The 11744-nt window shown below is 63.6% G+C and overlaps 3 protein-coding genes across 3 annotated transcripts in view; 1 reads left to right on the top strand and 2 right to left on the bottom strand.

Annotated features, from left to right (window-relative positions):
- The window catches only part of MNEG_0431 (hypothetical protein), a gene marked incomplete at both ends in the record, with an annotated part of 11672 nt that extends 9327 nt beyond the window's left edge, over window positions 1-2345 (top strand). Inside the window, 3 exons of the mRNA XM_014051083.1 lie at window positions 12-279; window positions 468-1809; window positions 2043-2345. Coding sequence (XP_013906537.1) covers window positions 12-279; window positions 468-1809; window positions 2043-2345 — 1913 coding nt within the window. The remainder of the gene's footprint in view (window positions 1-11; window positions 280-467; window positions 1810-2042) is intronic.
- Window positions 2346-3070: 725 nt separating this feature from the next.
- MNEG_0430 (hypothetical protein) lies at window positions 3071-5230 on the bottom strand (the record flags this gene model as incomplete). Its single annotated transcript, XM_014051082.1, has 3 exons — window positions 3071-3747; window positions 4054-5042; window positions 5184-5230. 3 exons carry the CDS (start codon window positions 5228-5230, stop codon window positions 3071-3073), a joined length of 1713 nt encoding a protein of 570 aa, XP_013906536.1.
- Window positions 5231-6354: 1124 nt separating this feature from the next.
- MNEG_0429 (histidyl-tRNA synthetase) overlaps window positions 6355-11744 on the bottom strand; it is a gene marked incomplete at both ends in the record, with an annotated part of 8229 nt that continues 2839 nt past the window's right edge. Inside the window, 9 exons of the mRNA XM_014051081.1 lie at window positions 6355-6572; window positions 6762-7208; window positions 7416-8398; window positions 9180-9526; window positions 9859-10049; window positions 10303-10538; window positions 10815-10962; window positions 11215-11381; window positions 11579-11724. Coding sequence (XP_013906535.1) covers window positions 6355-6572; window positions 6762-7208; window positions 7416-8398; window positions 9180-9526; window positions 9859-10049; window positions 10303-10538; window positions 10815-10962; window positions 11215-11381; window positions 11579-11724 — 2883 coding nt within the window. The remainder of the gene's footprint in view (window positions 6573-6761; window positions 7209-7415; window positions 8399-9179; window positions 9527-9858; window positions 10050-10302; window positions 10539-10814; window positions 10963-11214; window positions 11382-11578; window positions 11725-11744) is intronic.

Raw genomic sequence — 11744 nt, 5'->3', positions numbered from 1 at the left:
GGGCGAGACAGTGGGCCCCGCGGCACCCGCCCCTGGCGGAGGCCAGGGCCGCGCGCCGCCGCCGCCGCTGCAGTGGGGCGGCGCGGATGGCGAGCTGCGGTCCCCGGGGCCGCGGTCCGCCCACCTGGGCTTGGAGGCGTCCCCTCTGGCTCAGGTGTACGACGAGACGGTGGGCCAGCTGCTGGAGGTGCTCGCAGAGAAGGACCGGCTGCAGGGGCGCGTGACGATGCTGGAGCGGCAGATGCAATGCAAGGACGAGCAGCTGCAGCTGTTCGCAACGTAGGTGGACAGGCAGTGTGGGCGCGCGTTTGGGGGCGGTCAGTGGGAGGGACCGCTCTGCAAGCCATGGCATACAAAGCGGGCCCCCTGCCATACCACCACTTCCGGCTCCCTGTCCTCGCACCCCACTCTTGCCGGCCCCCACGCCCACGACCCACCCTGGCCGCTGCTACACCGTGGCCTCGCAGGACGCTGAGGACGCCGCGCTCTCACCATGAATCTGAATCTTCTGGCCACGACGGCGCCGACCACGCCAGCACCGGCAGCAGCAGCGGCGGCAGCGACGCCGCCGACGGCGCCGGGCCGGCAGCCACGGTGGCGACGGCGGTGGGCGGCATTGCGGAGCTGACAAGCCGCCTGATTGGCGGGGGCCTTCGGGAGGAGGGCTCCCAGCCGCTATTGGATCACGAGCAGGGGGAGCTTGGAGTGGCGGCAAACGCCGGGGCCTCGCGCTGCGCACCGGCGGCCGACGAGGGCGGCGATTCCGACTGCGCCGGGCCGCAGGGCGCACATGTCCGCGGCGGCCGCCCTGCGCCGCAGCTGCCGCCGCTGAAGCTGGAGGAGGCGATCGGGGCGGAGCGGCTGTCGCTGTCGCTGAGCGGCGGCGCGTCCGCGGCGGCAGACAGCGGCGCGGACGCGGGGACGCCGAAGCAGCCGGACTCACCGCCAGGGCGGCCGCGTGAGACGACGTTCCCGCGGCTGCTGCCGCCACCGCCGCCGGCGATGGCGCTGCCCGCCGCGCTGAGCGCGCTGCGCTTCGTCCTGCTGCACCAGTGTGCCGCGCAGCCCAGCGATGGCCCCGCGGCTGCGCTGGCGGGCGGCGCCTATGGCGACGGGCCGCTGTGGGCGGCGGCGGCGGCGGTAGAGCTGCTGGGGCTGCGGCGCTGCTACCGGCGGCTGGACATGGCCTCGTACCTGGCGCACTGGCAGCGCTACAACGTGGTGCACGCAGAGGGCCGCGCGGCAGAAATGGCGGCAGCCGAAGAGGCGCTGCGCCGCGAGGAGGACGCCGCGGCGGAGGAGGACGGGGCGGTCGCCAGGGCCGTCGCGGCGGCCCGCGCGGCGCGCACGGCAGCGGCGGAGGACTCCGCGGCGGCGGCGGCCATGGTGGCGGCGGACGCACGCGCAGCGCGTGTGTGGGAGCTGGCACGGCTCGCGGTTGGCGCGCAGGCCGCGCCGCAGGCACCCGGGGAGCCGGCGGGGGGCGGCGCAGTGTCGATGGCAGCGCTGGGCGCGGCGGCGCCGCTGGTGGTGGGCCAGGACCCCGACCCCTTGGCCCGCCTGCCGGCCTGCCGCGCGCCCATGCTCTTTGCGGATGCGCCAAGCCGCTTCTCATCCGCCGCCGCCGACGCCGAGCGGCGCCGAGCGGTGGCCCTCAAGCGGCCGTCTGCGGCGCCGGCCAAGGCGGGGCTGGTCGACGCCTCGAGGGCGGCGCGCGCAGTGGCGCGCTTCCTGGAGGTTGCGCCGCCCAGCGCCTACAGCCAGAGCGTGCGCGAGGCGCGCAGCGAGGTGGTGTCGCAGATCGGCTCGGTGGGTGGCAGCACAGCGATGCGAAGATGCGCTCGGGAGCGGACCGCTGAGGATCGAGCCGCCTCACTCCTGTTTGGACGCATCAGCTGCGGAGCTCTTGCCTTGAAAATACCATTGCACGCGCCCTTTGGCGCATGCTCCCCAACCGGGCAACCCATGTATGAAGGCCACCTCTTGCACCCAACCCTTGCCCCAGCTAACCCCATTTTCAACCCCGGCCACCGACCTCCCAGAGTGCTGCCAGTGACATCATCAAGGGCAACGAGCGCTACCAGCTGCCGCCAGGCCTGCTGACCAGTGACCTGCGGGCTGCAGCCGCCGGCCCTGACGACCAAGCTCACAACACACTGTCAACACAGCAGGGCGCCCTGCTGCTTGGCGCCAAGGTAGCGGCCATGTCTGGGGCTGCTGCGGGCACCGTGCACGCAGGTGGCGTGGAGGCTGGAAGAATCCCTGGAGCTGGCGCGCCTGGCGCGCTGGGCACGCGCGGCAGGGCCCTGCTCGGGCGGCTGGCGGGCGTGAGGCGCAACTCATGAAGCCCTGTTTTGTTTGACCTGTCGTTCACCGACGCAATCGCTGTGAGGTGTGTTTTAGCCAGGAGGTTCTTGAACTCTTACAAGGGCTGGGGCCTGTCTGGGGACATTGGCCGGCGTCGAGGCAAAGTCATATCTACCGTAGTCGATGGAGAATTTTCACCACTCTCATGTGGGATGTTTGTATGCCCGCAGTTCAGCCAGGCAGATGGATAAGCCAACGCAACTTGAGTGCATGCTCGCGGCCCTTATTTCACAGTGTATGTTTTGATTGCCCTTATTTCGTGTTCTGGCAACACTGGCGTAGCCCGGCTGCATTGTGAGTCAACACTGGCGCAGGCGCACAAAGCACACTGCAGCTTGTAATAGAAACAACCACACTCGCTGTTTTGCTTTGCGTTTGCGCTTTGTATGCACTGCATTCAGGGGGTGTTTGAATCAAATAGCTGGAAGCTGTCTGGGCTGAAACAGCAGTCAGTGATGATGATGAACAAATATAATTGTAGCTGGCGGAAAAAATGCAATCGTTTGGGAAGTCTGTCTAGTTACCTGGATCTACCATCTAAAGCCGCAGCCACACATGGCGCGCTGCGACAATATGCTCATATGGAGACCATTTGCACACATCCACCACGCTCTGTCAGTGCAGTCGCCCATCGCTGGTATGAAAGTATTTCTGAGGCGCACTGCGCACTGATTAGCAATCAGAGAATGGATGACAACCTCAATTAGCCCGAGGTCACAGGGCTGGATGAAGGCTTGAGGCTGGCCACCAGCGTGCGCAGCGTTGCTGTGGTGAGCCCCAGGCCATTGAGCGCTGATGTGAGGCTGACGATAGACTTGGCCACGGGAGTGCCCCCAGATTGGTAGGGATTCACGGGGCTGATGGAATAGCCAGAGGATGCACTCCAGGGCGCCCCACCGGGACTGCCAGCTGCCCAGCTGCCCAGCGAGAAGGTCTGGGGCGCGGGCACACCGACAGAGCCGTACCGCGCCGAAACGATGACTGTGCTGGGATTGGCCTGGTAGTAGGTCGAGTCCAGGGCAGCGGTGGTGGACGCGCGAGGACTGTAGACGAGGCTGGTTGACGGCGAGGGCGAGGGGGCAGCTGCTGCCTTGGGTGCTGTGATGTCCACCACGAGCACTGCCGTCCCATCGGGGGCTTTGGCGCTGCCGGCAACGCCAACAACCAGGGCGCGGCCTGTTTCGGCCATTGCCAGCGCCGCCCCAAAGCCGCTTCCAGCCTCTCCGGTGAGAGTGCTGTCGAGGGTGGCCGGGCATGTGCCATCACTGTACGCGCGTTTACCCCCCAGGGGGATGCTCCAGATGAAGATGCTGTCGAGCGAGTTGCTGACAGCCAGGCGCAGCGTGTTGGAGGCCAGAGTCATCGCCAGCTTGGTGTAGCCTGTGGTGGGCGGCAATTGATTTACGCATAAAATTTGCAGTGTGGGTTCGCTCCATATCGGGGACACTGGTCAAGTATGAGGCAGATTTTTTGCTTGATAACGGTCATATGGGGTGTGGCTACTTCATGCAATTGCCTGTCAATGTTCATGCGGATGCAGGTCGGTCTGTGTGCAGGTTGCAGTGCATATGTTTTGGCACCTACATACAGCGAGGGCCTCTCCAGCCGCCTGTGCCAACCCTGGCCACCTCAGCCAAATGCCGAATTGCAACAAGGGCCCAGCCCCCATATGTCCGCGGCACTCACTTGGCTCAAGGTTCATGTCCTCCCCCACGAGGGTGCAGCGCTTGTTGTACACAAACTTCCCAGTGGACAGCACACCCTCTCGCACATACACGTAAACGTCGCTGGCCTGCACAACTGCGATGTGGCTGCCGCTCTCAGTCATCACAAACGTGCCGTCAGAGCCCGGGGTTTTGAGTGTGGCTGAATAGGCAAAGGCGCCATTTGCCAGGCGCCGGTAGATGACGATTGCTGGGGCGCCGGCTGTGGGCTTTGATGCGTCCATGACGCGCGTGCTGACTGCAAGGACGGTACCATCTGCCACCACGTAGCTGTTAGCCCCGAAGAACTGGGTCTTGGCGTAAGAGGGAGCCAAGCGGAGCAGGTCCGCCTGGGCGCGGGCGTAGCTGTTGTTGCCAAGGCGGCGGTACAGCTGCGCGCAGCCCGCAGCGGTGCCGGATGGGGCGCCATAGGGATCATCTGACGACGAGTCGAGCCCTTCGCCGTAGACACTCCAGGACACCAGCACTAGCCGCCCGTCCCTCGAGATGGACAGGCTCCCAGAATACACGCTCCCCGGGGTGCCGCCGTCTGTCCCTTCAGTAGGGGCCCCAAGCAGTGCAAGCTGCTGGTGAAACACAAAACCGCCGGTGCTGTCGTTGCTCTGACGCCGGTATATGTACACCTGGGCTTGGGTGCCGTCCTCCACCAGCGCCCCCGCTACGGCCATCCACCGCCCGTCGCGTGAAATGGCTGTCATCATGCCCAGCGAGGCGGCAGGGTCCGCCTCATCAGAGTCGGGTGGGGTTGGCAGCGCATATGACTGGTAGGCACAGAGTTTGACCTGGTTGTAGTTGTACACCAACCCGTTCTCAGCATCGGGCTGGCCGACTGCGACAGTGCTGGCAGCAGAGTCGGAGGACACGGAGAAGCCGAAGGAGCCGCCCTCCACCACAGGGGCCTGCAGGGGCGTGCCATTCGAGCTGCAGTAGGACGGCGCCCCCGCCAGCGCCCTGCATACACACATGATGTTGAGAGATGCGGCAAATGTTACACAGTGTGAAAGTCCCTGCGCACAGGTGAAAAACAGGTTGACACTGCACATGTCACAGCACACATGTACCTACAGCAGACTACGTGGGGTCGAGGCGCACCTGCGCGAAGCCCACACAATTGATGCAAGAGACAACAGCTGGAGCATGCACAGCTTTCTGTGCGACAACGCCCTGCTGGTCGCCATCATCATGCTAGCATGCCACAGGTGTGGGAGCCAGCCAGCTCCTTGCCCCCACCAGGGCGCCTGCGCGTCAGCTAAGGTAGAGGCAGGTAAAAGAACCCTAAAAGCGTGTATGGACGCTTTTGATGGTGCCGAGGGCACAACTGTGGCGCTGGACGGACACGCAGACGTCTCAGGTCGTCGGGACTCAGCGAAGCGCGGAGTTTACAAGCTAAGCGATATTACATGTTTCAAGCTAAGTCACGATTGCAAGTACCGTTGTCCCTTGCTGGTGTCGGCTGGCACTTTCTTTTTGCAGTGGAAGCTGGGCTGCTACCTGCCCGCAGCACCGATCCAACCGCCCACGAGCCTTGGTCAGGTGTCCTGTGACAAGAAGAGATGCGAGGGAATGTGAAACATGCCAAGAACGCATTCAATCAGGATGTGGAAATGGTGTGATAGGTGGTTGGCTGCTGGCAGAGAGTGTCATGGGTGCAGTTCGAAGCAGGGACGCGGGTTTATTTGCTTGTATTGGCTCTGGTACCATCAAGTGATTCCATAAATTTCTATGTTAGAGGCTGTACACGTCTAGCATCTCGTACTATATCCCACTCACCACAGCTGGGCTCTGGCTCCCCATTCTGGCTGTGCCTCCTTGTGCTCTCGCTGCTTATTACAGTATGTCCGCTCTCTGCGACCTAACCCCAACAGTCATGTGCCGATGGTGTGTGGATTACTGGCGAGGTCTGCGCCCCCAGGTATTCATAAAGAGGTTTGTGATCCACACAATTCATAGACCAACACACACTCACACACATCGCTTCAAGAGGACCAAAACTGAGCCTCCTTCAAACTATTGCTACAAAGCAATGCAGCCTACACATGTACAGTTTTGGAGGCAGCAGTGAGGTAGTTTGGGGGCATTGTCATCATGCTTAAGAGGACTAAGCCATGTTGATGAACGGGGCGTATTGTGCGGGGCGCAAATGCTCTGGCACGGCCCCCGTGCTGTATTGCAGTATGGAGCCACCCGGCATGGTGCCAGCGGACGTGTCAACTTGCCAAACGTACAACGCACGCGCGAGGGTGAGGCAGCAAAAAAATTGCTACTAGTGCCCCGCCGAAAGGCTGGCTGGGCGCAGCGCGGCGGTGGACAGGCCGAGGCCGCCAAGGGCGGACAGCAAGCTGAGCGCCCCGCTGGCCTGGATGGGCTTGCCGCCTGAAATGTACGGGTTGTTTGGGGCAATCGAGTAGCCCAGGTTTGGGTTGTAGGGCGCACCACCCGGGCTGCCCTTGGCCCACGAGTTGAGGTCAAATGGCTGAGGGGCTGCGGGAGCATGGATGAGGCGGCACAGGGGGGGTGGACATGCGTGGATTCAGTAGGGCAAAGTGCAGCACTGTAAGGGTGCACTGGTCCGGCATTGGCTCTGACAGCGCCGTTTCATGCAGGAGGGTTTGGGGAGCCTGAAACTGCCGAAGGTCACAAAGGCACCCTGCTACCACGCGCTTTGCTCACCTGGCACCCCGACATTGCCACGGCGTGCAGAAACAAGCACCGTGCTTGGATTTTGCTGGAAATAAGAATTGTCCAGGGCGATACTGCTGGCCCTAGGGTTGAACATCAGCCCAGCCGGCCCCGTTGGCTGGCCTGGCTTTGGGGCTGGGGCTGGTGCCTTTGGTGCTGAGATGTCCACCACCAGCACCGTGGCGTCGGGGGCCTTTGCGCTGCCAGGGATTCCGACAACCAGTGTGCGGCCGTTTTCCGCCATCGCCAGTGCTGCCCCAAACTGGCTGCCTGCCTCGCCGGTCAGGGTGCGGTCGAGGGTCGCAGGGCAGCCGCCATCCTTGTAGGCGCGCTTGCCTCCCAGAGGGATGCTCCACAGAAACACAGAGTCTAAGGAGTTGCTGACAGCGAGGCGCAGGGTGTCGTTGTTTGCCACAGTGATGGCCATGCGTGTATAAGCTGCGATAAGTTGAGAGGGATGAGAGCGCGAGCAGGCAGGTGACAGGGTGTATGGGTGATAATCAAAGGGCATATCTTGTGCGCACTCCCATTCAACCCTCCAACAATCTAGACACCACAGGTGTGGCTACTGCTTGCTTCCTCCATACCTGAGATCCCCTCGCTCCATGCACTACATGTGCATAACCCCACTCCCGCCACACTCACTGGGCTCAAGGTTCATGTCCTCCCCCACCAGGGTGCAGCGCTTGTTGTAGACCGTCTTCCCGGCAGAGAGGTCGCCCTCCCGCACGTACACGTGCACGTCACTGCCGCGCACGACAGCGAGGTGGCTGCCGCTTTCCGCCATCACAAACGTACCGTCAGACCCAGGGGTCTTAAGTGTCGTGAGCAGCTCAAAAGAGCCGGACGCAGTGCGGCGGAAGATCACAATCGCGGGGGAGCCCGCGCCGGCCCGCGCCTTATCGATCACGCGTGTGCTGATGGCGATGACATTGCCGTCCCCCACCACGTAGCTGTTGGCTCCAAAAAATTGCGTCTTGGCGTATGGGGGCGCAAGGCGTGAAAGGTCTGCCTGGGCACGCGAGTAGTGGCCGGCGTCGTTGCGGCGGTACAGCTGCGCGCTGCCCTGCACCCCCAGCGAGGGTGCACCGTAGGGGTCCTCTGATTCTCCGCTGAGGCCCTGGCCGTACACGCTCCAAGACACCAGCACCAGCCGGCCCTCGCGCGACAGCGACAGGCTGCCCGCGTACACTCGACCAGACCCGCCGCTGCCCTGCGGGGGCGCTGGCTGCAGCGCGAGCTTTTGATGGAACAGAAATCCGCCGGTGCTGTCGTTGCTCTGCCGCCGGTATATGTACACCTGAGCCATTGTGTTGCTGGCTTCCAGGGCTCCGGCAACTGCCAGCCACCGGCCATCACGTGACATCGCCGTCATCATGCCCATTGTGCCCGGCGGCGCCGCTGCCGCGTCCACGCCGGCCGCCGCTAGCTGAGCGGGCGTGGGGATGGGCAGGTCGTAGGACTGGTAGGCGCAGAGGGCCACCTGGTTGTAGGCGTACATCAGCCCCTGCCCGCCCTCCGCATCTGGCTGCCCCACAGCAATGGTGGCACCAGTCTCGTCGGTCGACACTGCAAAGCCAAACGAGCCTCCCTCCACCACAGGCGTCTGAAGCGGCGTGCCAGTTGTACTGCAGTAAGTCGGCGCCCCAGCGAGCAAGCTGCACGCGTCCGTGTCCGCAGCGCGGGGGTGAAGGGAGTGGGGCGCATATGGGGGGTTTCAGTTTCGGTCGTCGCCGCTCACCCGTTGCGCAAGCCCACGCTGCACCATGCCGAAAACTTCGTCGGAGCGCACCACGGCGACACAAATACGCTCGAGATCAAAGTAGAGTACCGTGTCTGCAACGATGCCCCTGCCGTGCCTCCCGCGCCCCGCGCTCGTGTTACAGCTTGAGCAGCTGCTCTCACCTGCGAGAGCAGAGCGCCAGTGTACCCAGAAACACCACTAATTGTCTAAAACGGATCGTTTGTTTTGCAGGAGCCATCTAACGTGGGCCGAATCGGCCCCTGTGCGTCGCCAACAGCGGGTTTGTGGAGTGTATCTACACGCGAGCATATGTAGGAGGGCGTTGTTTTACACAACACGCATTAGATTCGCTGCGCATTCTGTATGATACCGCTTGAAGATGGCGTCGCCTGAAACTCGCAAAGTGGTGCATCTGATGAGCACCCTGCAGCGCACACTGGTCTGGCGCGATGTGATGCCCAAAAGCACCTAGGACTGCAGTTCACATCAACACATACCCCTGCACTCAAGCAAAAAGACTTGACCTGTCTGCGTTTTGACTTCCACTTTCTTGCCGTATGCTGCACCAACTTGGTGCATTCGGCCGGCAAGAGGGTCATCGTGATGCTGTGTCTTTGCAAGTGCCACGAGCTACCCATGTAAATTACATTTTCAGCATCACTCACTGTTCCGCAGCTCCTTGGGCCGGAGTTGGCTGCTGCGGTTGCTGCTGCTGTTGCGCGCTGCCCGCGCCGCCGGCCACGAGTGCCAGCCCGGAGGGCAGCTCCTTGACGCGCCGCGCCAGGTGCTCCGCCACGCTGTCCAGCGCCACCACCTCCTCTGTCTTGGCGGCCATGTCCTTCACCTTGACCACGCCCCGCGCCAGCTCGTCGTCGCCAAACAGCACCATGAGGGGCACGCCCTGCTCCAGCGCGTAGCCCAGCTGGTCCCCCATTTTAGGGTTGGGCTTGAAACCAAATTCAGCCTTGACGCCCGCAGCCCACAGCTTGCTTGCCAGCTCCATGCGCTTGGCCTGTAGTGTGTGTGTGTGGGGGGGGGGGAAGGGGGCCGGTGCAGAGGGTCAAAGTGAGGTGAAGGGGGCCGGTGCATGCATACATGCCTGCGCGCACATCTGTGAGCGAGTGCATCTGTGCGTGCATGTGTGTACATCTGCGCGTGCTGGCTCATGGGTGGCGAGACAGTGGCTGCTTGGAACGCCAGTGTGAGCAGTAGGATGCGACAAACACATGGCAAATGCATAGGCTTGCATTGCAACCAGCCCTTTGGGTGGCACGTGTCCACCCGGGCAGCCACGCCTGCCCAGCAGCGCTGCGCTTTTCCACAACGCCCACATGCCCCTCTCACCTGCAGCCCGTTGCCAATGGAAGCCACCAGCACCTGCGTCTCCGTGGCGCGAATGGCCGCGCCCTGCTCCGCTGCGCGCGCCCTGAGCTGGCCCTCCATGATGGCAAAGACGCGCTCAATGCCGATGCTCACGCCCACCGCCGGGACGTCCTTGCCGCTGAACATGCCCACCAGCCGGTCATAACGGCCACCTTGGGGGAGGCGCAGCGTGGGCAGGTGAGGCGAAGCAGTTTGGTTTGAGATAGGGCGTGCGGACCTTCAGGTGCGACGCGAAGCAAGCAACTGTGCAGGTAAGGTGAATGGATAGCTCCAGCAGCCCGCGAGCGCAAGCTGCTGCTGGTTGAGTCTGGTGTGCCGCAGCAATCTGCCGGGGCCACGCAAGCCCCGCACTCAGGAAGCACACACGCCTGTACCCTCACCACCCCGCCGCGCCCCCCGCCTCACCCGCGGCGATGGACCCGACGTTGGACCCGAGCAGCACGGCCTCGTAGATGACGCCCGTGTAGTAGTCCAGGCCGCGCGCCAGGCTCAGGTCAAACACCAGGCGGTGCAGCGCCCCCATCGCGTCCAGGTAGCCAAACAGGAGGCCCATCTCGGCCAGGGCCGCCGCGCTGGCAGGGTGCTGCGCCAGCGCGTGGTCAGGCGCCGTCAGCCTGGCCAGCAGCTCCTTGGGCTCGCCCCTGAGATGTGACATGGATGACAGTTCGTGTGTGTGTAAACGTGCGCGGTGCGCCCATGAGTGCATGCGCGCGCGCGCGCGCGCGTGTGTGTGTGTGTGGGGTGAGGGGGGCTGCACACCTGCACGCGTACCTGCATGTACCTGCCAGTGCGCACGCATAAAGTGGAGAAGTGAGCGGGCTGATGGAAGTAGCCCACCAGGACCACACCCTTGAACGGACTACCTTGCAGGCCCTCCCTGCGCACAGTCCCCCGCCCCAGGGCCTCCTCCCTCTCACCTGAGCACGACAAACTGGCCGATGGTGTCCGCCACGTCCCCCGGCAGCCCCTTGTCCTCCGTCATCTCGCGCCGCACCGCCTCCCAGGGCTCCTTGTCCAACTTGTCGATAGCTGAGCAGATGGCGCGGAACTTCTGGGGGGGGACGCCTGGGGGTGAGGCGGGTGGGGATGGAACAAACACAGCTTTGGGTCCAGGGTGGGCGGATACGAGCGCGGGGTACATGGCGGTTGACTGAGTGGTGCTGGGGCTCAAGAATTGCAACCGGCAGGGTCTATGCTGCTTTGCCATGAGATACCAGTGCGTGGCGCCACCACACGCTGATGTGGACGCCCTGCCCTGCTCGAGCGCCTTAGCCACAGCGCCCCACGCCCTAGCCTTGCGGCCCTGCCGGCCCCCACCTGCAATTGCGAGCATCGCGTCCAGCAGGGCCCTGTGGTTGATCTTGATCTCGTAGTCGCCCAGGGCCAGGTCATCCAGGATCTCCACCACCACCTTGAGCACCTCGGAATCAGGCACCATGGCGGGGTAGGCCCCGGCGATGTCAAAGTCGCACTGGAAAAACTCCCTGGAGGCGGGGACCGGGACGGCGAGGTGGCGGGGTCGGCAGAGCAAATGAGAAAAGGTGTGTGGTGTAGAGGCGCAAAGCAGACTTCACTGGGCCTGCCTGGTTCGCATGGTGAGTGAGAGAAGGCAGGAACACCAGGCCCCGCTCCTGACGTCTCATACCCTAGCAGCCCCCGGTCGGCCCGTCAAACCCCCCACCTGAAGCGTCCCCTGTTCATCTGCGGCTGGTCGCGGCGGTAGACCTTGCCTATGTGGTAGCGCTTGATGTTGCCGACCTGGTTGACGGCCACGTAGCGCGCAAAGGGCACCGTGAGGTCGTAGCGCAGGCTCAGCAGCTCGCCACCCTGGGAGCAACAAGGCGGGG

The sequence above is a fragment of the Monoraphidium neglectum genome (genome assembly GCF_000611645.1).
Source record: "Monoraphidium neglectum strain SAG 48.87 unplaced genomic scaffold scaffold00034, whole genome shotgun sequence".
NCBI lineage: Eukaryota > Viridiplantae > Chlorophyta > Chlorophyceae > Sphaeropleales > Selenastraceae > Monoraphidium > Monoraphidium neglectum.
This window is presented reverse-complemented; position numbering and strand designations above follow the sequence as displayed.